Genomic DNA, 23,555 nt, shown 5'->3' on the forward strand with positions numbered 1-23,555 from the left:
AGTCAGCATTACTGATGTATTTAAAAATAGATATTTACAGTTACACTGAACATTAATGTCTCCTTAAGATTTATGAAAGAGTCTGGTTTCATATTGAGCTTGAATTCCAGTAGACTTTTAATGACATTTAGTAAAGCTCTCTCCCAATAATTATTTTTTGAAGAAGGAAACTTAGGAGATAATAAATCATGTAAAAATCAGAAAAAAACATATTGCTTGGCTTTTACAAGGAAAAAGCAATGATGGATGGCCCACTAAAACCTGAGAACTAGGTATTACTCTACGTGTATCTATAAGTTTTATGTTGTGTTTTTGGAGAAACCATTCCATTTTTCCTTCCAACAAATATTGAGATGTACATTATACAGACACACGCAGACCCACACAGCTACTTATCATTAACTTAAAGACTAGAAATAAAAGGAATGGGAAGAAAATGCCTTTTGCCAAACTCTCTTTCGGGTGTATAATAAAAGGTTTGGTTAGGCAGAGAGCACTCTGAAAAGCAAATGATGTGTGCTGTCTTACATTGCTGATCTGCAGAGCATTGATTTTGGATTGCAGCATCAGGGGAGTGTCAGCTGGCACATTCACATTAGCCTTCTCTTTCTCCCAGGCATCGCGATACAATGGCTGGGAAAAATGAAAAACAATGGAATGGTCAATTAGTAAATAAGTCAATTACCACATAAATAAAATTATAAAGTCATAAAACATACTTGAATAAATGGATGATGAATAAAATTATAAGTGAATTTTATAATAAATTAAAACTAACATAAGTAAATTAAAGTTTTTAAGTAAGATTAATAGGTAAATCTAATTTTATATTAAATAATAAGTAAAATGAAAAGTTCTTTTTGGATGTTCTCCGATATAAACATAGATTATACGTGGCATAAGCCACTGCACCTTGCCTCATTTGCACTTTTATTTAAGAGGTGCCGATAGTGACTTCAATAAGAACACATTTATGGGTGATACAACATAATTTAAAATGAGTCAGAAATACGGTAGTAAAATTATTCTTTTCCATTTACTCACATCTAATTATCAGATGGGTAAGTCCACATTGCAGATAGCTCTGATAATTCCCATTGCTAAGCAGGACCTAGCTGTTTTTGATCCAAATAACTACCATAATGTCTAACACTGAAGTTGTCCCTAGACTTCTCAACCTATTTCAAGCAATAAAGAAGTGGCAATTTTGTGATTATAGTAGTAAGTGGTGGGCCTGTATTATGGTCTGGATCTCCAAATGTGATCAAAGTGTGTATCAGGGTGTGTAGAACATGAAGATGCCCACCACATGTGCATTGACCAAACACTTATCAAAGCAAATGAAATCCAGAGGCTGCTAAGAGACTGACTACACAAAGATCCATCTGGATACATGCAAACGTGTTTCAGATCCTGACGCTGACATGAAGAGTCTAAAGTTCACGTTTAAAATTCTTCTGGATTCAGATTTCTTCCATTTGTCTGAAAACATCATCCACCTGGACTTACCTCACTGATCTGTACAGCATTGATCTTTGCCTGGATTACTTCCGGGGTGTCAACAATGCTGGTGAATTTGAGGGCCTCAGGCTTTATACGATACAGCCTTTCATTCAAGAGATTCTGGGCATTCTTCACTCTCATCACTTCCACAGAACCCTCTGGCAACCATCCAATACCCTTCAGCCATTCCAGGTCTGACTTGTACAAGTTCTACATGAAGGAGAGGAACACAGAGTGGGGAAGAGTCAAAGTTGCCCATAAGAGTTTGATGCTTGCAAACCACACATCACCTCTATTTAAATCAGTTAGGTGGCTAATCTCATAAAACTCAAGGATCAACATTAAATATTAATATTGGGTGTTATCTCTCTGGCACACATGGGAGAAGTTTAGAGTATCCTGCAGGAATTGGAACAGGGCTCACAAGTGGCACTTGGTGGAATGGCAGCCAGCAATGGCACATAACTTTGTATGCTTGGATTAGTTTCTACACTCACCGCTTGAAGTCTGCCTTTTATGTACCACTGGAAGTAACATCAGTAATAACATCAGTTGGATTTTAGGAGGTAAAGAACCTTAGATGTATGCATAATGAGAAAAAAATACATACCTGTATCTATATCCACCCTGCCCCCCATCTCTCTCTTTTTCTGTGTCAAGTAAACATGAAATCCAACATTTCCTTATGCTTACATCTACTTATGAAATATGTATATGATTATGCAATGGTAACGGCTCAGAGCAGCTGCAACTGAAATTTTCTACCTAATTACATAGAATAAGAGACTGATTTTCATCTTGGTAAATAAGGTCTTGCTACCATAAGAAGAAGTCCTCTATAAGATAGAAAATGTCTGGGGAAAACTCTGCTACCATGAATTGTACAGAATATGTTAGGTTCTATTAAGATTACCATTTAAATTATGCCTCTGGGGAATGCACTGGATTTAAACACACAAATACACATCTCCCCGGGATCTGGTGATAATATACGCACATCGCTCTGCAGGTCGTAGGCTTTCTTGGCCTGGATCACGTCGTTCTGATCTGGCAGACACGTCCACTGGTGCAGATAATTGCGATAATCAATGTCACTAACCAGGACCTGGCATTTCTTGGCTTGAACAATTGACATCATGTCCAACGGTGTGTTGTGAATTCCTTTAGACTTCTCATAAGCTTTCTTATATTCTCTGTCACTCTGGATCTTGGCAGCATGTATAGCCCATACTGACTTGGGGTCATCTTGTAGGGTGCGGAAACCCATGTGGTGGCCCAGTTGCTTACGGTAACCTTCTTTGTATTTGTACTAAAGTAGTAAGAAATCAGATAAAAGAGACATATGAAAATAATTAAGAGGGGTTTTCTTTAAATGGTTTCAGAATGTTTTCTTAGCCTTGGTATAAAGTGGCTTAACATTGGCAGTCATTATATATTTCAGTTCACTTTAAAGAAGTTAGATAATACGATTTTAGGTCATTTCAGAGAGGACCTGAGTAAATCAGGAGGGAGATGGTATGGTGAACAAGAGTAATGAAAACAATAGCTAACATTTACTAAGTAATTACTCTATGCCGGACACTATTATGACTACTTCTAATGTGTTGGGTAGATCCACATGAAACTACTATGTTTTTCGGTCAAAAATCATTGACTGGTGGCAATTATGATCACAGTTCATCCTCACAATGTCTCTATGAGGTAGATACTATTATTAACATATATTCCAGATGGGGAAAACAAGGCACAGGTGATAATGTCCATCACCAAGTTTCCCTGACAAGTGCAACATTAGGTCAAATGATCTCCTAAGAGTACTGAAGGAACCTCAGGTAGGGAGAGGTCATATGTGTGTGGTTTTGGAAACAGATAAGAAAGATGCATGTTTCAAGGATGGAAAGCAAGGTTGTGGCTTGAATCAGAAGATAACAACAAAAGTTCTGTGGACAAGAGTTTCCATCTGATGAGTGTCTCAGGACTAGTGTAAGGTGGTTTCTGTTTCTTTCCTATGTTTGGACAACAGAGGCAAGTTTGAACAAAGAGAGAGAAAACTGGGAATAAAGCAGATAACGTGGACTAGCTATGGTTATTAGAGGCAAAAATGAAGAATAAGAAGGAGGAAACAACTGGCTACATGATAAAAATCAGAGAAGAACGCAGAGGAAGGGAACAAGGTGGCTTAAAGAGTTGGAGCTGGGGTCAGGGTGAACTTGGTAGCATAATTATTCTATTTTTACTTTTATTTTTTTTGAAATGCAGTTTCAGTCTTGTTGCCCAGGCTGGAACGCAATGGCATGATCTCGGCTTACTGCAAACCTCCGCCTCCCAGGTTCAAGTGATTCTCCTGCCTCAGACTCCTGAGTAGCTGGGATTACAGGCTCCCACCACCACGCCCAGCTAATTTTTTGTTTGTTTGTCTGTTTGTATTTTTAGTAGAGATGAGGTTTTACCATGTTGGCCAGGCTGGTCTCGAACTCCTGACCTCAGGTGATCCGCCCACCTCAGCCTCCCAAAGTGCTGGGATTACAGGGGTGAGCCACCATGCCCGACAGGTAGCATAATTATTTTGACCACTAGTAAGTTTTAAAATTAGAATTCAATGAAGTTCCAAAGATTACTAAGAGTATTCTACATAAGCCTCCAGTATAAAATCTTGCATATAAATATGATTTCAGTCTTAAGTCTTATATGAAACTATCATCTGTGATTTATATTTGTGGAGAATGTCAGAAATATTTTAGGGATAAAATGACATTGTATTGGGTCCCGAATTTTCCCAGGAATTTAATACAGACTCTTCATGATGTTTTGTTTCTACTTTGTAACAGCATCAAAGTAAATTTACACATATACCTCATCTATGCTAACTTTAATGTTTTCCATTCCATTTTAATATTTTCAAATACAGAAAGCTTCTAGCACAGGATGAGATGCAATTCTATGCACAGAATTTTTAAAAACACAAAATTCTTGAAAAATAGTCTCCCTGCTCGTTTTGTAGAAAAGAAGAACCACAAGAAAAGAGAAGGAAGCGTACCTCACTGGCAATTTCTCTGGAGGCCTTGGCGTGCTTGATTTCAATGGCATCTGCCCTTATGTCATAGCCTTTCTGCTTAGCGTCATTCCAGTCTTTTTGGTAGAGTTTCTATAGAGGGAAAATAAAGGTTTGTTTACAAGAATGGAAAAATAAGCAAATTTACTCAAATTTGTCATAATATAAATCATAAAGAATATGGTAATGTAGTCAATATAAGAAAAAAGCATTCATTTCTGGGTTCTTTTGGTTGTTGGATATTTCCTTTGTGGTGTACAGGATACTTCTGGTTAAAATTTTAAAGCTAAACATCAAACTCTATTAATGTTTGAATATTTGCATCCATCACAATATGGTATGCATTTGAAAATATCCCACTACAAGTACATGGAACCTAAGGATCAATGGGGAAGCCAGAGAATCTTTATCAAGATATCAGGTAAGATCTGATAAGATTTTTCTCCCCCTAATTTTGCCCTTTGACTTTTCAGAAGTTTCTGCTAAAGAGTTGTGACATAGATATCATACATAGCCCGCCATCTGGATGTAATTAAAAATGGTCTTTTGTCTTTCTTATGGCCTTGAAATGTCAAATGAAAAAGTCCTGGATCAATAAGAAAAACCTAAGATGATAACAGAGACTGTTAAGAGTGAAGGTGGACACCAAAAGGATTCAGGTGTCCCATATCCTGCAGTCTAGGCACCCACCGATGTATCCAAGCACACATTTAAAAGAGAGAAACTCCATTCATATCGCATTGGGACTGGTAGCTAAAGAGAAAATGTCTAGCACCAAAAGCCACAAACATTGCAAGGTAGGTAATTTGTCGCTATAACACTCTCCATGAGCAGACAGATATTGCCCATAAAGGCTTTTACACTTCATGTTCGTGCCACTTACATTGCTGATTTGCAAGGCATTGATGTGGGCCTGCAGCATCTCCGGAGTATCAGAAGGAATGGTGATGTTGCTTTTATCTTTATTCCAGGCTTCTTGATACAGTTTCTGTGGAGAGAAGGGAAATAGAGAATCAATATCTGAAACATTAAGCCTTAGCTAATGTTTGGCTAATAGTTAACTAATGTAAGCCTTAGCTAACTACTCAATCTGGAAAAATGTTTTTACATATGTTTATAAGGGTTAACTTTATGTGTCAGCTTGGCTCGGGCATGGTACCCAGATATTTAGTCAAACATTATTTTAGGTGTTTCTGTGAAAGTATTGTTAAAATGAAGTTAACATTTAAATCAGTAGATTCCAAGTAAAGGAGACTACCCTTCATGATGTGGGTGAGCCTTATCTAATTAGTTGAAGACCTTGATAGAAAAGACAAACCTCCCCAGTAAAAAGGAATTCTGCCAGCAGATGGCCTTTGGGTTTGAATCGCAACACATCCCTCAGTCTCTAGCCGGCTGGCCTACCCTGCAGACTTTGGACTTGCCAGCCTGCATGATCTCAGGAGCCAATTTCTTAAAGTCTCTCTCTTCTGTGTGTGTATACAAACACACACACACAAACACACACTCACACACAGCCCCTATTGGTTCTGTTTCTCTAGAGAATCTGGACTAATACAATGTTATGTTATTATGTAGCATGACACTACATGTCTTAGTATTTAATATGAGGTCAACAAATATTTGTGTTCCTGAGTTGCCAGGGAGTGACATTTTCATTGCAGTGCTTCAAAGTGTGTATGTGTGGTAGAAGAAAGGCATGTTGGTGTTTGTCAGAGTTCTATTTTCAGTGTATCTGCACTAGTGAAGACAGTTTTAGAGTTGCTCCTCTCACCAAAATTCTTTGAAGAAGTCCAGTCTACGGGCTCAGTTTGGGTGGTATCTTTGGAAAAGATAGTAGGATGGTTCTTACCTCACTTATTTGCAGAGAATTGGCTTTTGCCAAGACAACTTCTGGAGTGTCGACAATGCTGGTGAATGACAAAGCTTCTGGACGTGTCCTATAGAGTCTTTCATTCACGAGGTCTTGAGCAACCTTCACTCTGTTCATTTCCACTGAGCCTTCTGGCATCCAGCCGATGCCACGCAGCCACTCCAGGTCTGCCTTATACACACTCTATAAAGAAGATGTCAGACAAAAATACCATTTCTGACCAACATGGTGAAACCCCATCTCTACTAAAAATACAAAAATTAGCCGGGCATGGTGGCGCATGCCTGTAATCCCAGCTACTTGGGAGGCTGAGGCAGGAGAATCGCTTGAACCCGGGAGGCAGAGCTTGCAGTGAGGCGAGACTGTGCCATTGCACTCCAGCCTGGGCAACAAGAGCAAACCTCCGTCTCACAAAAAAATAAAAAAAATAAAAAAAATAAAAAAAAGAAAGGTAAATGTCAACATTTAATGAAAAAATAGGCAAAGATTGTATGAGAAGCAAGGTGCAGGCCTTCAGCACTGAAACTCTGGGTACATGCAATGGCAAAGCAAAAATAAAACATGAAAGTACATCATTGTGACACTGGAAATCCCTTTTGTGATCATAAGTTAAAGTCGTGAGTGCTAACATTTAAAAAAAATTTTTTTAAGGGATGGAGTGCAATTGGAGATTGCACTCCAGCCTGGGCAACAAGAGTGAAACTCCATTTCAAAAAAAAAGAAAAAAAAAAGGAAAAACCATTTCAAGTGTTAGACATACAAATCTTTAGCTGAAAAATAAAGCACATGGGGTTGAAGGGATAGGTGCAGGAGATTGTACTTCCAAAAAAGTAAGACCTGAGATCTCACATGATTCAGGGTTTTTAATATTGATCACAGAAGTCATTTGTAAAAACATAATTATTTATACTAGCCATGAATAATAATATGTATAGTAATAAAGCTGAATTCCATGATATAATTGATATTTCAAAAAATTTTATAGTTGAAAATGTTTAAAGGAAAATTTTGCTGAATTGGATTCCATTTTAATCCTGTGATAATTGACCCAAGGAAATGCTGTTTAGTGTTTTGGATCTAGCATAATAGCAGCAATTATTTTAAAAACATTCAGATGATTTTTATTTGTCTGAAAATGTATTTGTCTGAAAAGTGCTGGGATTACAGGTGTGAGCCACTGCGCCCAGCCCTATGTCATGTTCTTTCTTCTTCTTTATTCACCATTGTATCTTGAGTGCTTAGCACAATGCCTGGCACATGGTGTGTTTAATAAGTATTTTTAAAAGGATGATTAAGAATTCGATCACTAGTTCCACAGTTTTGGTCTCCAGAAACTGTCTTAAATCTACCACTTGGCAATGCATTTTAAGTGATGAGCATGCTTTCCTGTAATGAACTCATTCATTACAAAAAGGTATCTCTGCAAGCTTAAGGGAACCAAGATCAGATAATTTTTAAGTTATCCATTCTATACAGGAAATAAATAACCTTCTGGAATCCATCATTTCTAAAAGTATGAAGGGCAGAAAATACGAGTAAATCTAAAAATGCCTTAGGTGAGTTAATGAAAGACCACATTGTGAAGAACATCAAGTTAAAGGAAACAAGTGGTCTGGAGCGTGCTGCTAACTTTTCAAATTCAGTTTGAGGAAGATGATCCTGCCCTTCTTTGATTCATAGCTGAAGGACCATGGACATTCTTCTGTTTAAGAAACTGCCCCAGCACTTTGGGAGGCCGAGGCAGGTGGATCACCTGAGGTCAGGGGTTTGAGACCAGCCTGGCCAACATGATGAAACCCTGCCTCTACTAAAAAATAAAAAAATCAGCCGACTGTGGTGGCATGTGCTTGTAATCCCAGCTACTTGGGAGGCTGAGGCAGAAGAATCGCTTGAACCCGGGAGGCAGAGGTTGCAGTGAGCTGAGACTCCAGCCTGGGCCACAGGGCCAGACTAAGGAAGGAAGGAAGGAACAAAGAAACAAACTGCAAGGCTGGGCACGGTGGCTCACATCTATAATCCCGGAACTTTGGAAGGCTGAGACAAGTGGATCACCTGAGGCCAGGAGTTCAAAACCAGCCTGGCCAAGATGGCAAAAACCTGCCTCTAATAAAAATACAAAAATTAGCCAGGCGTGGTGCACATGCCTGTAATCCCAGCTACTTGGGAGGCTGATGCAGGAACATCGCTTGAACCTGGGAGGCGGAGGTTGCAGTGGGCTGAGATTGCACCACTGCACTCCAGCCTGGGTGACAGAGCAAGACTCTCCGTCTCAAAAAAAAAAAAAAAAAGTAAGAAACTGGAAACACTGTACACATTAACAAATCTATAGGAAAATTCTGGTAGCACCTTTAACAATGAAAACTTTCTGAAGAAACCTGGCTGTAGGTAGGCAATTAATAATTCTGATAAAATAATAATAAAGTGGAGTGCCTACACACAGAGAGTTGTGTTTTCAGAGCATTGGAAGGAGCCATCAGGCAAAGCAATGGGGGACTTGTTTCCTGGGGGACACACTTACGTCGCTCTGTAGGTCGTAGGCTTTCCTGGCTTGGATCACATCATTCTGGTCGGGAAAGCAAGACCAGTGGTGCAGGTAATGGCGATAGTCCACATCACTTGCCAGTGCCTGACCTTCTTTGGCAGCGTTGATGGACACCATGTCCGCGGGGATGCAGATCTTGGCTTTGTGGTCGTTGTAGGCCTTTTTGTACAGCCTGTCATTCTGCATCTTCAACACATTTGCTGCCCAAACCAGTTTAGGGTCTTCCTTGGCACTGCGACAGCCAATGTAATGGCCTTTCTGTTTCTCATAAGCAGTTTTGTACAGATACTGGTAGATGTGAACAGAAAATAGAAGAGTAATTTTTCCAAACCCACTTTTTCTAGAGAGCCTACTCAAACTAACTCCATCTCCCTTAGTTTACCTTTTTTGGGGGGGTCGGGTATACTGTTTTTATTTAAATTCAAGCCATAAGTTTTGGTACATTGGTTTGTCTTCTGTGTCTACATGCATGAAAACATTGAGAGCATCTCTTAGGCAAGAACTGTGTTGCTGGATTATCTCCCAATATAGCCTGGCCACCTTCAGATGTTTTGTCACACACAAGTACCAATTGTACTTCTTATTACTTTAAATCAAATTAATTCTTTGTTGAAATTTTTTTTGTTTCGTTTTTTGTTTGTCTGTTTTAAGACAGAGTCTCCCTCGGTTTCCCAGGCTGGAATGCAGTGGCGTGATCTCGGCTCACTTCCAATCTCCACCTCCCAGGTTCAAGCAATTCTCCTGCCTCAGCCCCCTGAGTAGCTGGGATTACAGGCATCCGCCACCACACCTGGCTAATTTTTGTATTTTTAGTAGAGACAGGGTTTCACCGTGTTGGCCAGGCTGGTCTCGAACTCCTGACCTCAAGCGATCCGCCCGCCTTGGCCTCCCAAAGTGCTGGGATTACAGGCATGAGCCACCGTGCCTGGCCTGAAATAATTTTTAATTATAAACTTATTTTAAATTTTTATTTAAAAATGTATAACCCTATCTAAATAGAAAAAGAAGATATTTTTCTAGCACACATTAAAACAACCATATAACTATTTTAAAAAAATACTTGTGCATGTACTACATAAAATTATTATAGGAACCACCGGTAGTATACATGCCACACTTTGAGTAACAACAGAATTCTTTATACTATGAAATTAAATCTCTTTAAGTACTTGTAAATTAAGTGATACTGTGAAGATATTGAAAAGAAATCAAAATCTGTGCTTAAACGCAAGAGTTGCAGAACCAGACATAGATGCAAAAGGATCCTCAAATTGTAAGTCCTATTCTTTAATTTAGGATTTACAAATATACTAATAACAATGACCCAATTCCATTTAAATATAATTCAAAGGGCATTAAGTTAAACTCCCTCTATTTCTACTAGTTAGTGTTTGTTCCGGTTGGGCAAGGAGGAGCTCTTACATCACTGGCAATATCCCTGGAAGCCTTGGCATGCTGGATCCCAATGGCATCTGCTCGCAGGTCATAACCAGTCATCTTGACATCTTCCCAAGCTTGCTGATAGCGTTTCTGCAAACAGAGAGTGCAATGCCACAGTCAGTCTGAAGAGGGAGCTACTGAGTCAGCATTACTGATGTATTTAAAAATAGATATTTACAGTTACACTGAACATTAATGTCTCCTTAAGATTTATGAAAGAGTCTGGTTTCATATTGAGCTTGAATTCCAGTAGATTTTTAATGACATTTAGTAAAGCTCTCTCCCAATAATTATTTTTTGAAGAAGGAAACTTAGGAGATAATAAATCATGTAAAAATCAGAAAAAAACATATTGCTTGGCTTTTACAAGGAAAAAGCAATGATGGATGGCCCACTAAAACCTGAGAACTAGGTATTACTCTACGTGTATCTATAAGTTTTATGTTGTGTTTTTGGAGAAACATTCCATTTTTCCTTCCAACAAACATTGAGATGTACATTATACAGACACACGCAGACCCACACAGCTACTTATCATTAACTTAAAGACTAGAAATAAAAGGAATGGGAAGAAAATGCCTTTTGCCAAACTCTCTTTCGGGTGTATAATAAAAGATTTGGTTAGGCAGAGAGCACTCTGAAAAGCAAATGATGTGTGCTGTCTTACATTGCTGATCTGCAGAGCATTGATTTTGGATTGCAGCATCAGGGGAGTGTCAGCTGGCACGTTCACATTAGCCTTCTCTTTCTCCCAGGCATTGCGATACAATGGCTGGGAAAAATGAAAAACAATGGAATGGTCAATTAGTAAATAAGTCAATTACCACATAAATAAAATTATAAAGTCATGAAACATATACTTGAATAAATGATGAATAAAATTATAAGTGAATTTGATAATAAATTAAAACTAACATAAGTAAATTGAAATTTTTAAGTAAGATTAATAGGTAAATCTAATTTTATATTAAATAATAAGTAAAATGAAAAGTTCTTTTTGGATGTTCTCCGATATAAATGTAGATTATACGTGGCATAAGCCACTGCACCTTGCCTCATTTGCACTTTTATTTAAGAGGTGCCGATAGTGACTTCAATAAGAACACATTTATGTGGGATACAACATAATTTAAAATGAGTCAGAAATATGGTAGTAAAATTATCCTTCTCCATTTACTCACATCTAATTATCAGATGGGTAAGTCCACATTGTAGATAGCTCTGATAATTCCCATTGCTAAGCAGGACCTAGCTGTTTTTGGTCCAAATAACTACCATAATGTCTAACACTGAAGTTGTCCCTAGACTTCTCAACCTATTTCAAGCAATAAAGAAGTGGCAATTTTGTGATTATAGTAGTAAGTGGTGGGCCTGTATTATGGTCTGGATCTCCAAATGTGATCAAAGTGTGTATCAGGGTGTGTAGAACATGAAGATGCCCACCACATGTGCATTGACCAAACACTTATCAAAGCAAATGAAATCCAGAGGCTGCTAAGAGACTGACTACACAAAGATCCATCTGGATACATGCAAACGTGTTTCAGATCCTGACGCTGACATGAAGAGTCTAAAGTTCACGTTTAAAATTCTTCTGGATTCAGATTTCTTCCATTTGTCTGAAAACATCATCCACCTGGACTTACCTCACTGATCTGTACAGCATTGATCTTTGCCTGGATTACTTCCGGGGTGTCAACAATGCTGGTGAATTTGAGGGCCTCAGGCTTTATACGATACAGCCTTTCATTCAAGAGATTCTGGGCATTCTTCACTCTCATCACTTCCACAGAACCCTCTGGCAACCATCCAATACCCTTCAGCCATTCCAGGTCTGACTTGTACAAGTTCTACATGAAGGAGAGGAACACAGAGTGGGGAAGAGTCAAAGTTGCCCATAAGAGTTTGATGCTTGCAAACCACACATCACCTCTATTTAAATCAGTTAGGTGGCTAATCTCATAAAACTCAAGGATCAACATTAAATATTAATATTGGGTGTTATCTCTCTGGCACACATGGGAGAAGTTTAGAGTATCCTGCAGGAATTGGAACAGGGCTCACAAGTGGCACTTGGTGGAATGGCAGCCAGCAATGGCACATAACTTTGTATGCTTGGATTAGTTTCTACACTCACCGCTTGAAGTCTGCCTTTTATGTACCACTGGAAGTAACATCAGTAATAACATCAGTTGGATTTTAGGAGGTAAAGAACCTTAGATGTATGCATAATGAGAAAAAAATACATACCTGTATCTATATCCACCCTGCCCCCCATCTCTCTCTTTTTCTGTGTCAAGTAAACATGAAATCCAACATTTCCTTATGCTTACATCTACTTATGAAATATGTATATGATTATGCAATGGTAACGGCTCAGAGCAGCTGCAACTGAAATTTTCTACCTAATTACATAGAATAAGAGACTGATTTTCATCTTGGTAAATAAGGTCTTGCTACCATAAGAAGAAGTCCTCTATAAGATAGAAAATGTCTGGGGAAAACTCTGCTACCATGAATTGTACAGAATATGTTAGGTTCTATTAAGATTACCATTTAAATTATGCCTCTGGGGAATGCACTGGATTTAAACACACAAATACACATCTCCCCGGGATCTGGTGATAATATACGCACATCGCTCTGCAGGTCGTAGGCTTTCTTGGCCTGGATCACGTCGTTCTGATCTGGCAGACACGTCCACTGGTGCAGATAATTGCGATAATCAATGTCACTAACCAGGACCTGGCATTTCTTGGCTTGAACAATTGACATCATGTCCAACGGTGTGTTGTGAATTCCTTTAGACTTCTCATAAGCTTTCTTATATTCTCTGTCACTCTGGATCTTGGCAGCATGTATAGCCCATACTGACTTGGGGTCATCTTGTAGGGTGCGGAAACCCATGTGGTGGCCCAGTTGCTTACGGTAACCTTCTTTGTATTTGTACTAAAGTAGTAAGAAATCAGATAAAAGAGACATATGAAAATAATTAAGAGGGGTTTTCTTTAAATGGTTTCAGAATGTTTTCTTAGCCTTGGTATAAAGTGGCTTAACATTGGCAGTCATTATATATTTCAGTTCACTTTAAAGAAGTTAGATAATACGATTTTAGGTCATTTCAGAGAGGACCTGAGTAAATCAGGAGGGAGATGGTATGGTGAACAAGAGTAATGAAAACAATAGCTAACATTTACTAAGTAATTACTCTATGCCGGACACTATTATGACTACTTCTAATGTGTTGGGTAGATCCACATGAAACTACTATGTTTTTCGGTCAAAAATCATTGACTGGTGGCAATTATGATCACAGTTCATCCTCACAATGTCTCTATGAGGTAGATACTATTATTAACATATATTCCAGATGGGGAAAACAAGGCACAGGTGATAATGTCCATCACCAAGTTTCCCTGACAAGTGCAACATTAGGTCAAATGATCTCCTAAGAGTACTGAAGGAACCTCAGGTAGGGAGAGGTCATATGTGTGTGGTTTTGGAAACAGATAAGAAAGATGCATGTTTCAAGGATGGAAAGCAAGGTTGTGGCTTGAATCAGAAGATAACAACAAAAGTTCTGTGGACAAGAGTTTCCATCTGATGAGTGTCTCAGGACTAGTGTAAGGTGGTTTCTGTTTCTTTCCTATGTTTGGACAACAGAGGCAAGTTTGAACAAAGAGAGAGAAAACTGGGAATAAAGCAGATAACGTGGACTAGCTATGGTTATTAGAGGCAAAAATGAAGAATAAGAAGGAGGAAACAACTGGCTACATGATAAAAATCAGAGAAGAACGCAGAGGAAGGGAACAAGGTGGCTTAAAGAGTTGGAGCTGGGGTCAGGGTGAACTTGGTAGCATAATTATTCTATTTTTACTTTTATTTTTTTTGAAATGCAGTTTCAGTCTTGTTGCCCAGGCTGGAACGCAATGGCATGATCTCGGCTTACTGCAAACCTCCGCCTCCCAGGTTCAAGTGATTCTCCTGCCTCAGACTCCTGAGTAGCTGGGATTACAGGCTCCCACCACCACGCCCAGCTAATTTTTTGTTTGTTTGTCTGTTTGTATTTTTAGTAGAGATGAGGTTTTACCATGTTGGCCAGGCTGGTCTCGAACTCCTGACCTCAGGTGATCCGCCCACCTCAGCCTCCCAAAGTGCTGGGATTACAGGGGTGAGCCACCATGCCCGACAGGTAGCATAATTATTTTGACCACTAGTAAGTTTTAAAATTAGAATTCAATGAAGTTCCAAAGATTACTAAGAGTATTCTACATAAGCCTCCAGTATAAAATCTTGCATATAAATGTGATTTCAGTCTTAAGTCTTATATGAAACTATCATCTGTGATTTATATTTGTGGAGAATGTCAGAAATATTTTAGGGATAAAATGACATTGTATTGGGTCCCGAATTTTCCCAGGAATTTAATACAGACTCTTCATGATGTTTTGTTTCTACTTTGTAACAGCATCAAAGTAAATTTACACATATACCTCATCTATGCTAACTTTAATGTTTTCCATTCCATTTTAATATTTTCAAATACAGAAAGCTTCTAGCACAGGATGAGATGCAATTCTATGCACAGATTTTTTAAAAACACAAAATTCTTGAAAAATAGTCTCCCTGCTTGTTTTCTAGAAGAGAAAAACCACAAGAAAAGAGAAGGAAGCGTACCTCACTGGCAATTTCTCTGGAGGCCTTGGCGTGCTTGATTTCAATGGCATCTGCCCTTATGTCATAGCCTTTCTGCTTAGCGTCATTCCAGTCTTTTTGGTAGAGTTTCTATAGAGGGAAAATAAAGGTTTGTTTACAAGAATGGAAAAATAAGCAAATTTACTCAAATTTGTCATAATATAAATCATAAAGAATATGGTAATGTAGTCAATATAAGAAAAAAGCATTCATTTCTGGGTTCTTTTGGTTGTTGGATATTTCCTTTGTGGTGTACAGGATACTTCTGGTTAAAATTTTAAAGCTAAACATCAAACTCTATTAATGTTTGAATATCTGCATCCATCACAATATGGTATGCATTTGAAAATATCCCACTACAAGTACATGGAACCTAAGGATCAATGGGGAAGCCAGAGAATCTTTATCAAGATATCAGGTAAGATCTGATAAGATTTTTCTCCCCCTAATTTTGCCCTTTGACTTTTCAGAAGTTTCTGCTAAAGGGTTGTGACATAGATATCATACATAGCCCGCCATCTGGATGTAATTAAAAATGGTCCTTTGTCTTTCTTATGGCCTTGAAATGTCAAATGAAAAAGTCCTGGATCAATAAGAAAAACCTAAGATGATAACAGAGACTGTTAAGAGTGAAGGAGGACACCAAAAGGATTCAGGTGTCCCATATCCTGCAGTCTAGGCACCCACCGATGTATCCAAGCACACATTTAAAAGAGAGAAACTCCATTCATATTGCATTGGGACTGGTAGCTAAAGAGAAAATGTCTAGCACCAAAAGCCACAAACATTGCAAGGTAGGTAATTTGTCGCTATAACACTCTCCATGAGCAGACAGATATTGCCCATAAAGGCTTTTACACTTCATGTTCGTGCCACTTACATTGCTGATTTGCAAGGCATTGATGTGGGCCTGCAGCATCTCCGGAGTATCAGAAGGAATGGTGATGTTGCTTTTATCTTTATTCCAGGCTTCTTGATACAGTTTCTGTGGAGAGAAGGGAAATAGGGAATCAATATCTGAAACATTAAGCCTTAGCTAATGTTTGGCTAATAGTTAACTAATGTAAGCCTTAGCTAACTACTCAATCTGGAAAAATGTTTTTACATATGTTTATAAGGGTTAACTTTATGTGTCAGCTTGGCTCGGGCATGGTACCCAGATATTTAGTCAAACATTATTTTAGGTGTTTCTGTGAAAGTATTGTTAAAATGAAGTTAACATTTAAATCAGTAGATTCCAAGTAAAGGAGACTACCCTTCATGATGTGGGTGAGCCTTATCTAATTAGTTGAAGACCTTGATAGAAAAGACAAACCTCCCCAGTAAAAAGGAATTCTGCCAGCAGATGGCCTTTGGGTTTGAATCGCAACACATCCCTCAGTCTCTAGCCGGCTGGCCTACCCTGCAGACTTTGGACTTGCCAGCCTGCATGATCTCAGGAGCCAATTTCTTAAAGTCTCTCTCTTCTGTGTGTGTGTACAAACACACACACACAAACACACACTCACACACAGCCCCTATTGGTTCTGTTTCTCTAGAGAATCTGGACTAATACAATGTTATGTTATTATGTAGCATGACACTACATGTCTTAGTATTTAATATGAGGTCAACAAATATTTGTGTTCCTGAGTTGCCAGGGAGTGACATTTTCATTGCAGTGCTTCAAAGTGTGTATGTGTGGTAGAAGAAAGGCATGTTGGTGTTTGTCAGAGTTCTATTTTCAGTGTATCTGCACTAGTGAAGACAGTTTTAGAGTTGCTCCTCTCACCAAAATTCTTTGAAGAAGTCCAGTCTACGGGCTCAGTTTGGGTGGTATCTTTGGAAAAGATAGTAGGATGGTTCTTACCTCACTTATTTGCAGAGAATTGGCTTTTGCCAAGACAACTTCTGGAGTGTCGACAATGCTGGTGAATGACAAAGCTTCTGGACGTGTCCTATAGAGTCTTTCATTCACGAGGTCTTGAGCAACCTTCACTCTGTTCATTTCCACTGAGCCTTCTGGCATCCAGCCGATGCCACGCAGCCACTCCAGGTCTGCCTTATACACACTCTATAAAGAAGATGTCAGACAAAAATACCATTTCTGACCAACATGGTGAAACCCCATCTCTACTAAAAATACAAAAATTAGCCGGGCATGGTGGCGCATGCCTGTAATCCCAGCTACTTGGGAGGCTGAGGCAGGAGAATCGCTTGAACCCGGGAGGCAGAGCTTGCAGTGAGGCGAGACTGTGCCATTGCACTCCAGCCTGGGCAACAAGAGCAAACCTCCGTCTCACAAAAAAATAAAAAAAATAAAAAAAATAAAAAAAAGAAAGGTAAATGTCAACATTTAATGAAAAAATAGGCAAAGATTGTATGAGAAGCAAGGTGCAGGCCTTCAGCACTGAAACTCTGGGTACATGCAATGGCAAAGCAAAAATAAAACATGAAAGTACATCATTGTGACACTGGAAATCCCTTTTGTGATCATAAGTTAAAGTCGTGAGTGCTAACATTTAAAAAAAATTTTTTTAAGGGATGGAGTGCAATTGGAGATTGCACTCCAGCCTGGGCAACAAGAGTGAAACTCCATTTCAAAAAAAAAGAAAAAAAAAAGGAAAAACCATTTCAAGTGTTAGACATACAAATCTTTAGCTGAAAAATAAAGCACATGGGGTTGAAGGGATAGGTGCAGGAGATTGTACTTCCAAAAAAGTAAGACCTGAGATCTCACATGATTCAGGGTTTTTAATATTGATCACAGAAGTCATTTGTAAAAACATAATTATTTATACTAGCCATGAATAATAATATGTATAGTAATAAAGCTGAATTCCATGATATAATTGATATTTCAAAAAATTTTATAGTTGAAAATGTTTAAAGGAAAATTTTGCTGAATTGGATTCCATTTTAATCCTGTGATAATTGACCCAAGGAAATGCTGTTTAGTGTTTTGGATCTAGCATAATAGCAGCAATTATTTTAAAAACATTCAGATGATTTTTATTTGTCTGAAAATGTATTTGTCTGAAAAGTGCTGGGATTACAGGTGTGAGCCACTGCGCCCAGCCCTATGTCATGTTCTTTCTTCTTCTTTATTCACCATTGTATCTTGAGTGCTTAGCACAATGCCTGGCACATGGTGTGTTTAATAAGTATTTTTAAAAGGATGATTAAGAATTCGATCACTAGTTCCACAGTTTTGGTCTCCAGAAACTGTCTTAAATCTACCACTTGGCAATGCATTTTAAGTGATGAGCATGCTTTCCTGTAATGAACTCATTCATTACAAAAAGGTATCTCTGCAAGCTTAAGGGAACCAAGATCAGATAATTTTTAAGTTATCCATTCTATACAGGAAATAAATAACCTTCTGGAATCCATCATTTCTAAAAGTATGAAGGGCAGAAAATACGAGTAAATCTAAAAATGCCTTAGGTGAGTTAATGAAAGACCACATTGTGAAGAACATCAAGTTAAAGGAAACAAGTGGTCTGGAGCGTGCTGCTAACTTTTCAAATTCAGTTTGAGGAAGATGATCCTGCCCTTCTTTGATTCATAGCTGAAGGACCATGGACATTCTTCTGTTTAAGAAACTGCCCCAGCACTTTGGGAGGCCGAGGCAGGTGGATCACCTGAGGTCAGGGGTTTGAGACCAGCCTGGCCAACATGATGAAACCCTGCCTCTACTAAAAAATAAAAAAATCAGCCGACTGTGGTGGCATGTGCTTGTAATCCCAGCTACTTGGGAGGCTGAGGCAGAAGAATCGCTTGAACCCGGGAGGCAGAGGTTGCAGTGAGCTGAGACTCCAGCCTGGGCCACAGGGCCAGACTAAGGAAGGAAGGAAGGAACAAAGAAACAAACTGCAAGGCTGGGCACGGTGGCTCACATCTATAATCCCGGAACTTTGGAAGGCTGAGACAAGTGGATCACCTGAGGCCAGGAGTTCAAAACCAGCCTGGCCAAGATGGCAAAAACCTGCCTCTAATAAAAATACAAAAATTAGCCAGGCGTGGTGCACATGCCTGTAATCCCAGCTACTTGGGAGGCTGATGCAGGAACATCGCTTGAACCTGGGAGGCGGAGGTTGCAGTGGGCTGAGATTGCACCACTGCACTCCAGCCTGGGTGACAGAGCAAGACTCTCCGTCTCAAAAAAAAAAAAAAAAAGTAAGAAACTGGAAACACTGTACACATTAACAAATCTATAGGAAAATTCTGGTAGCACCTTTAACAATGAAAACTTTCTGAAGAAACCTGGCTGTAGGTAGGCAATTAATAATTCTGATAAAATAATAATAAAGTGGAGTGCCTACACACAGAGAGTTGTGTTTTCAGAGCATTGGAAGGAGCCATCAGGCAAAGCAATGGGGGACTTGTTTCCTGGGGGACACACTTACGTCGCTCTGTAGGTCGTAGGCTTTCCTGGCTTGGATCACATCATTCTGGTCGGGAAAGCAAGACCAGTGGTGCAGGTAATGGCGATAGTCCACATCACTTGCCAGTGCCTGACCTTCTTTGGCAGCGTTGATGGACACCATGTCCGCGGGGATGCAGATCTTGGCTTTGTGGTCGTTGTAGGCCTTTTTGTACAGCCTGTCATTCTGCATCTTCAACACATTTGCTGCCCAAACCAGTTTAGGGTCTTCCTTGGCACTGCGACAGCCAATGTAATGGCCTTTCTGTTTCTCATAAGCAGTTTTGTACAGATACTGGTAGATGTGAACAGAAAATAGAAGAGTAATTTTTCCAAACCCACTTTTTCTAGAGAGCCTACTCAAACTAACTCCATCTCCCTTAGTTTACCTTTTTTGGGGGGGTCGGGTATACTGTTTTTATTTAAATTCAAGCCATAAGTTTTGGTACATTGGTTTGTCTTCTGTGTCTACATGCATGAAAACATTGAGAGCATCTCTTAGGCAAGAACTGTGTTGCTGGATTATCTCCCAATATAGCCTGGCCACCTTCAGATGTTTTGTCACACACAAGTACCAATTGTACTTCTTATTACTTTAAATCAAATTAATTCTTTGTTGAAATTTTTTTTGTTTCGTTTTTTGTTTGTCTGTTTTAAGACAGAGTCTCCCTCGGTTTCCCAGGCTGGAATGCAGTGGCGTGATCTCGGCTCACTTCCAATCTCCACCTCCCAGGTTCAAGCAATTCTCCTGCCTCAGCCCCCTGAGTAGCTGGGATTACAGGCATCCGCCACCACACCTGGCTAATTTTTGTATTTTTAGTAGAGACAGGGTTTCACCGTGTTGGCCAGGCTGGTCTCGAACTCCTGACCTCAAGCGATCCGCCCGCCTTGGCCTCCCAAAGTGCTGGGATTACAGGCATGAGCCACCGTGCCTGGCCTGAAATAATTTTTAATTATAAACTTATTTTAAATTTTTATTTAAAAATGTATAACCCTATCTAAATAGAAAAAGAAGATATTTTTCTAGCACACATTAAAACAACCATATAACTATTTTAAAAAAATACTTGTGCATGTACTACATAAAATTATTATAGGAACCACCGGTAGTATACATGCCACACTTTGAGTAACAACAGAATTCTTTATACTATGAAATTAAATCTCTTTAAGTACTTGTAAATTAAGTGATACTGTGAAGATATTGAAAAGAAATCAAAATCTGTGCTTAAACGCAAGAGTTGCAGAACCAGACATAGATGCAAAAGGATCCTCAAATTGTAAGTCCTATTCTTTAATTTAGGATTTACAAATATACTAATAACAATGACCCAATTCCATTTAAATATAATTCAAAGGGCATTAAGTTAAACTCCCTCTATTTCTACTAGTTAGTGTTTGTTCCGGTTGGGCAAGGAGGAGCTCTTACGTCACTGGCAATATCCCTGGAAGCCTTGGCATGCTGGATCCCAATGGCATCTGCTCGCAGGTCATAACCAGTCATCTTGACATCTTCCCAAGCTTGCTGATAGCGTTTCTGCAAACAGAGAGTGCAATGCCACAGTCAGTCTGAAGAGGGAGCTACTGAGTCAGCATTACTGATGTATTTAAAAATAGATATTTACAGTTACACTGAACATTAATGTCTCCTTAATGACTCCTGAAAGAGTCTGGTTTCATATTGAGCTTGAATTCCAGTAGATTTTTAATGACATTTAGTAAAGCTCTCTCCCAATAATTATTTTTTGAAGAAGGAAACTTAGGAGATAATAAATCATGTAAAAATCAGAAAAAAACATATTGCTTGGCTTTTACAAGGAAAAAGCAATGATGGATGGCCCACTAAAACCTGAGAACTAGGTATTACTCTACGTGTATCTATAAGTTTTATGTTGTGTTTTTGGAGAAACCATTCCATTTTTCCTTCCAACAAATATTGAGATGTACATTATACAGACACACGCAGACCCACACAGCTACTTATCATTAACTTAAAGACTAGAAATAAAAGGAATGGGAAGAAAATGCCTTTTGCCAAACTCTCTTTTGGGTGTATAATAAAAGGTTTGGTTAGGCAGAAAGCACTGTGAAAAGCAAATGATGTGTGCTGTCTTACATTGCTGATCTGCAGAGCATTGATTTTGGATTGCAGCATCAGGGGAGTGTCAGCTGGCACATTCACATTAGCCTTCTCTTTCTCCCAGGCATCGCGATACAATGGCTGGGAAAAATGAAAAACAATGGAATGGTCAATTAGTAAATAAGTCAATTACCACATAAATAAAATTATAAAGTCATAAAACATACTTGAATAAATGGATGATGAATAAAATTATAAGTGAATTTTATAATAAATTAAAACTAACATAAGTAAATTAAAATTTTTAAGTAAGATTAATAGGTAAATCTAATTTTATATTAAATAATAAGTAAAATGAAAAGTTCTTTTTGGATGTTCTCCGATATAAACATAGATTATACGTGGCATAAGCCACTGCACCTTGCCTCATTTGCACTTTTATTTAAGAGGTGCCGATAGTGACTTCAATAAGAACACATTTATGGGTGATACAACATAATTTAAAATGAGTCAGAAATACGGTAGTAAAATTATTCTTTTCCATTTACTCACATCTAATTATCAGATGGGTAAGTCCACATTGCAGATAGCTCTGATAATTCCCATTGCTAAGCAGGACCTAGCTGTTTTTGATCCAAATAACTACCATAATGTCTAACACTGAAGTTGTCCCTAGACTTCTCAACCTATTTCAAGCAATAAAGAAGTGGCAATTTTGTGATTATAGTAGTAAGTGGTGGGCCTGTATTATGGTCTGGATCTCCAAATGTGATCAAAGTGTGTATCAGGGTGTGTAGAACATGAAGATGCCCACCACATGTGCATTGACCAAACACTTATCAAAGCAAATGAAATCCAGAGGCTGCTAAGAGACTGACTACACAAAGATCCATCTGGATACATGCAAACGTGTTTCAGATCCTGACGCTGACATGAAGAGTCTAAAGTTCACGTTTAAAATTCTTCTGGATTCAGATTTCTTCCATTTGTCTGAAAACATCATCCACCTGGACTTACCTCACTGATCTGTACAGCATTGATCTTTGCCTGGATTACTTCCGGGGTGTCAACAATGCTGGTGAATTTGAGGGCCTCAGGCTTTATACGATACAGCCTTTCATTCAAGAGATTCTGGGCATTCTTCACTCTCATCACTTCCACAGAACCCTCTGGCAACCATCCAATACCCTTCAGCCATTCCAGGTCTGACTTGTACAAGTTCTACATGAAGGAGAGGAACACAGAGTGGGGAAGAGTCAAAGTTGCCCATAAGAGTTTGATGCTTGCAAACCACACATCACCTCTATTTAAATCAGTTAGGTGGCTAATCTCATAAAACTCAAGGATCAACATTAAATATTAATATTGGGTGTTATCTCTCTGGCACACATGGGAGAAGTTTAGAGTATCCTGCAGGAATTGGAACAGGGCTCACAAGTGGCACTTGGTGGAATGGCAGCCAGCAATGGCACATAACTTTGTATGCTTGGATTAGTTTCTACACTCACCGCTTGAAGTCTGCCTTTTATGTACCACTGGAAGTAACATCAGTAATAACATCAGTTGGATTTTAGGAGGTAAAGAACCTTAGATGTATGCATAATGAGAAAAAAATACATACCTGTATCTATATCCACCCTGCCCCCCATCTCTCTCTTTTTCTGTGTCAAGTAAACATGAAATCCAACATTTCCTTATGCTTACATCTACTTATGAAATATGTATATGATTATGCGAAGGTAATGGCTCAGAGCAGCTGCCACTGAAATTTTCTACCTAATTACATAGAATAAGAGACTGATTTTCATCTTGGTAAATAAGGTCTTGCTACCATAAGAAGGAGTCCTCTATAAGATAGAAAATGTCTGGGGAAAACTCTGCTACCATGAATTGTACAGAATATGTTAGGTTCTATTAAGATTACCATTTAAATTATGCCTCTGGGGAATGCACTGGATTTAAACA

At 38.8% G+C, this 23,555-nt stretch overlaps 1 protein-coding gene across 1 annotated transcript in view; it reads right to left on the reverse strand.

Moving 5' to 3' along the window:
* Nucleotides 1-23,555, reverse strand: part of NEB (nebulin) — a 236,003-nt gene that overhangs the window by 95,441 nt on the left and 117,007 nt on the right. The window contains exons 82-99 of the mRNA XM_031008470.3: nucleotides 22,608-22,811; nucleotides 21,627-21,731; nucleotides 20,940-21,047; nucleotides 19,494-19,805; nucleotides 16,955-17,158; nucleotides 15,986-16,090; nucleotides 15,088-15,195; nucleotides 13,048-13,359; nucleotides 12,057-12,260; nucleotides 11,078-11,182; nucleotides 10,393-10,500; nucleotides 8,947-9,258; nucleotides 6,408-6,611; nucleotides 5,439-5,543; nucleotides 4,541-4,648; nucleotides 2,501-2,812; nucleotides 1,510-1,713; nucleotides 529-633 (exon numbers count right to left, since the gene is read on the reverse strand). Of these exons, the coding sequence (XP_030864330.3) occupies nucleotides 529-633; nucleotides 1,510-1,713; nucleotides 2,501-2,812; nucleotides 4,541-4,648; nucleotides 5,439-5,543; nucleotides 6,408-6,611; nucleotides 8,947-9,258; nucleotides 10,393-10,500; nucleotides 11,078-11,182; nucleotides 12,057-12,260; nucleotides 13,048-13,359; nucleotides 15,088-15,195; nucleotides 15,986-16,090; nucleotides 16,955-17,158; nucleotides 19,494-19,805; nucleotides 20,940-21,047; nucleotides 21,627-21,731; nucleotides 22,608-22,811 (3,225 nt within the window). The remainder of the gene's footprint in view (nucleotides 1-528; nucleotides 634-1,509; nucleotides 1,714-2,500; nucleotides 2,813-4,540; nucleotides 4,649-5,438; nucleotides 5,544-6,407; nucleotides 6,612-8,946; nucleotides 9,259-10,392; nucleotides 10,501-11,077; nucleotides 11,183-12,056; nucleotides 12,261-13,047; nucleotides 13,360-15,087; nucleotides 15,196-15,985; nucleotides 16,091-16,954; nucleotides 17,159-19,493; nucleotides 19,806-20,939; nucleotides 21,048-21,626; nucleotides 21,732-22,607; nucleotides 22,812-23,555) is intronic.

Source organism: Gorilla gorilla, chromosome 11 (genome assembly GCF_029281585.2).
Source record: "Gorilla gorilla gorilla isolate KB3781 chromosome 11, NHGRI_mGorGor1-v2.1_pri, whole genome shotgun sequence".
Taxonomy (NCBI): domain Eukaryota; kingdom Metazoa; phylum Chordata; class Mammalia; order Primates; family Hominidae; genus Gorilla; species Gorilla gorilla.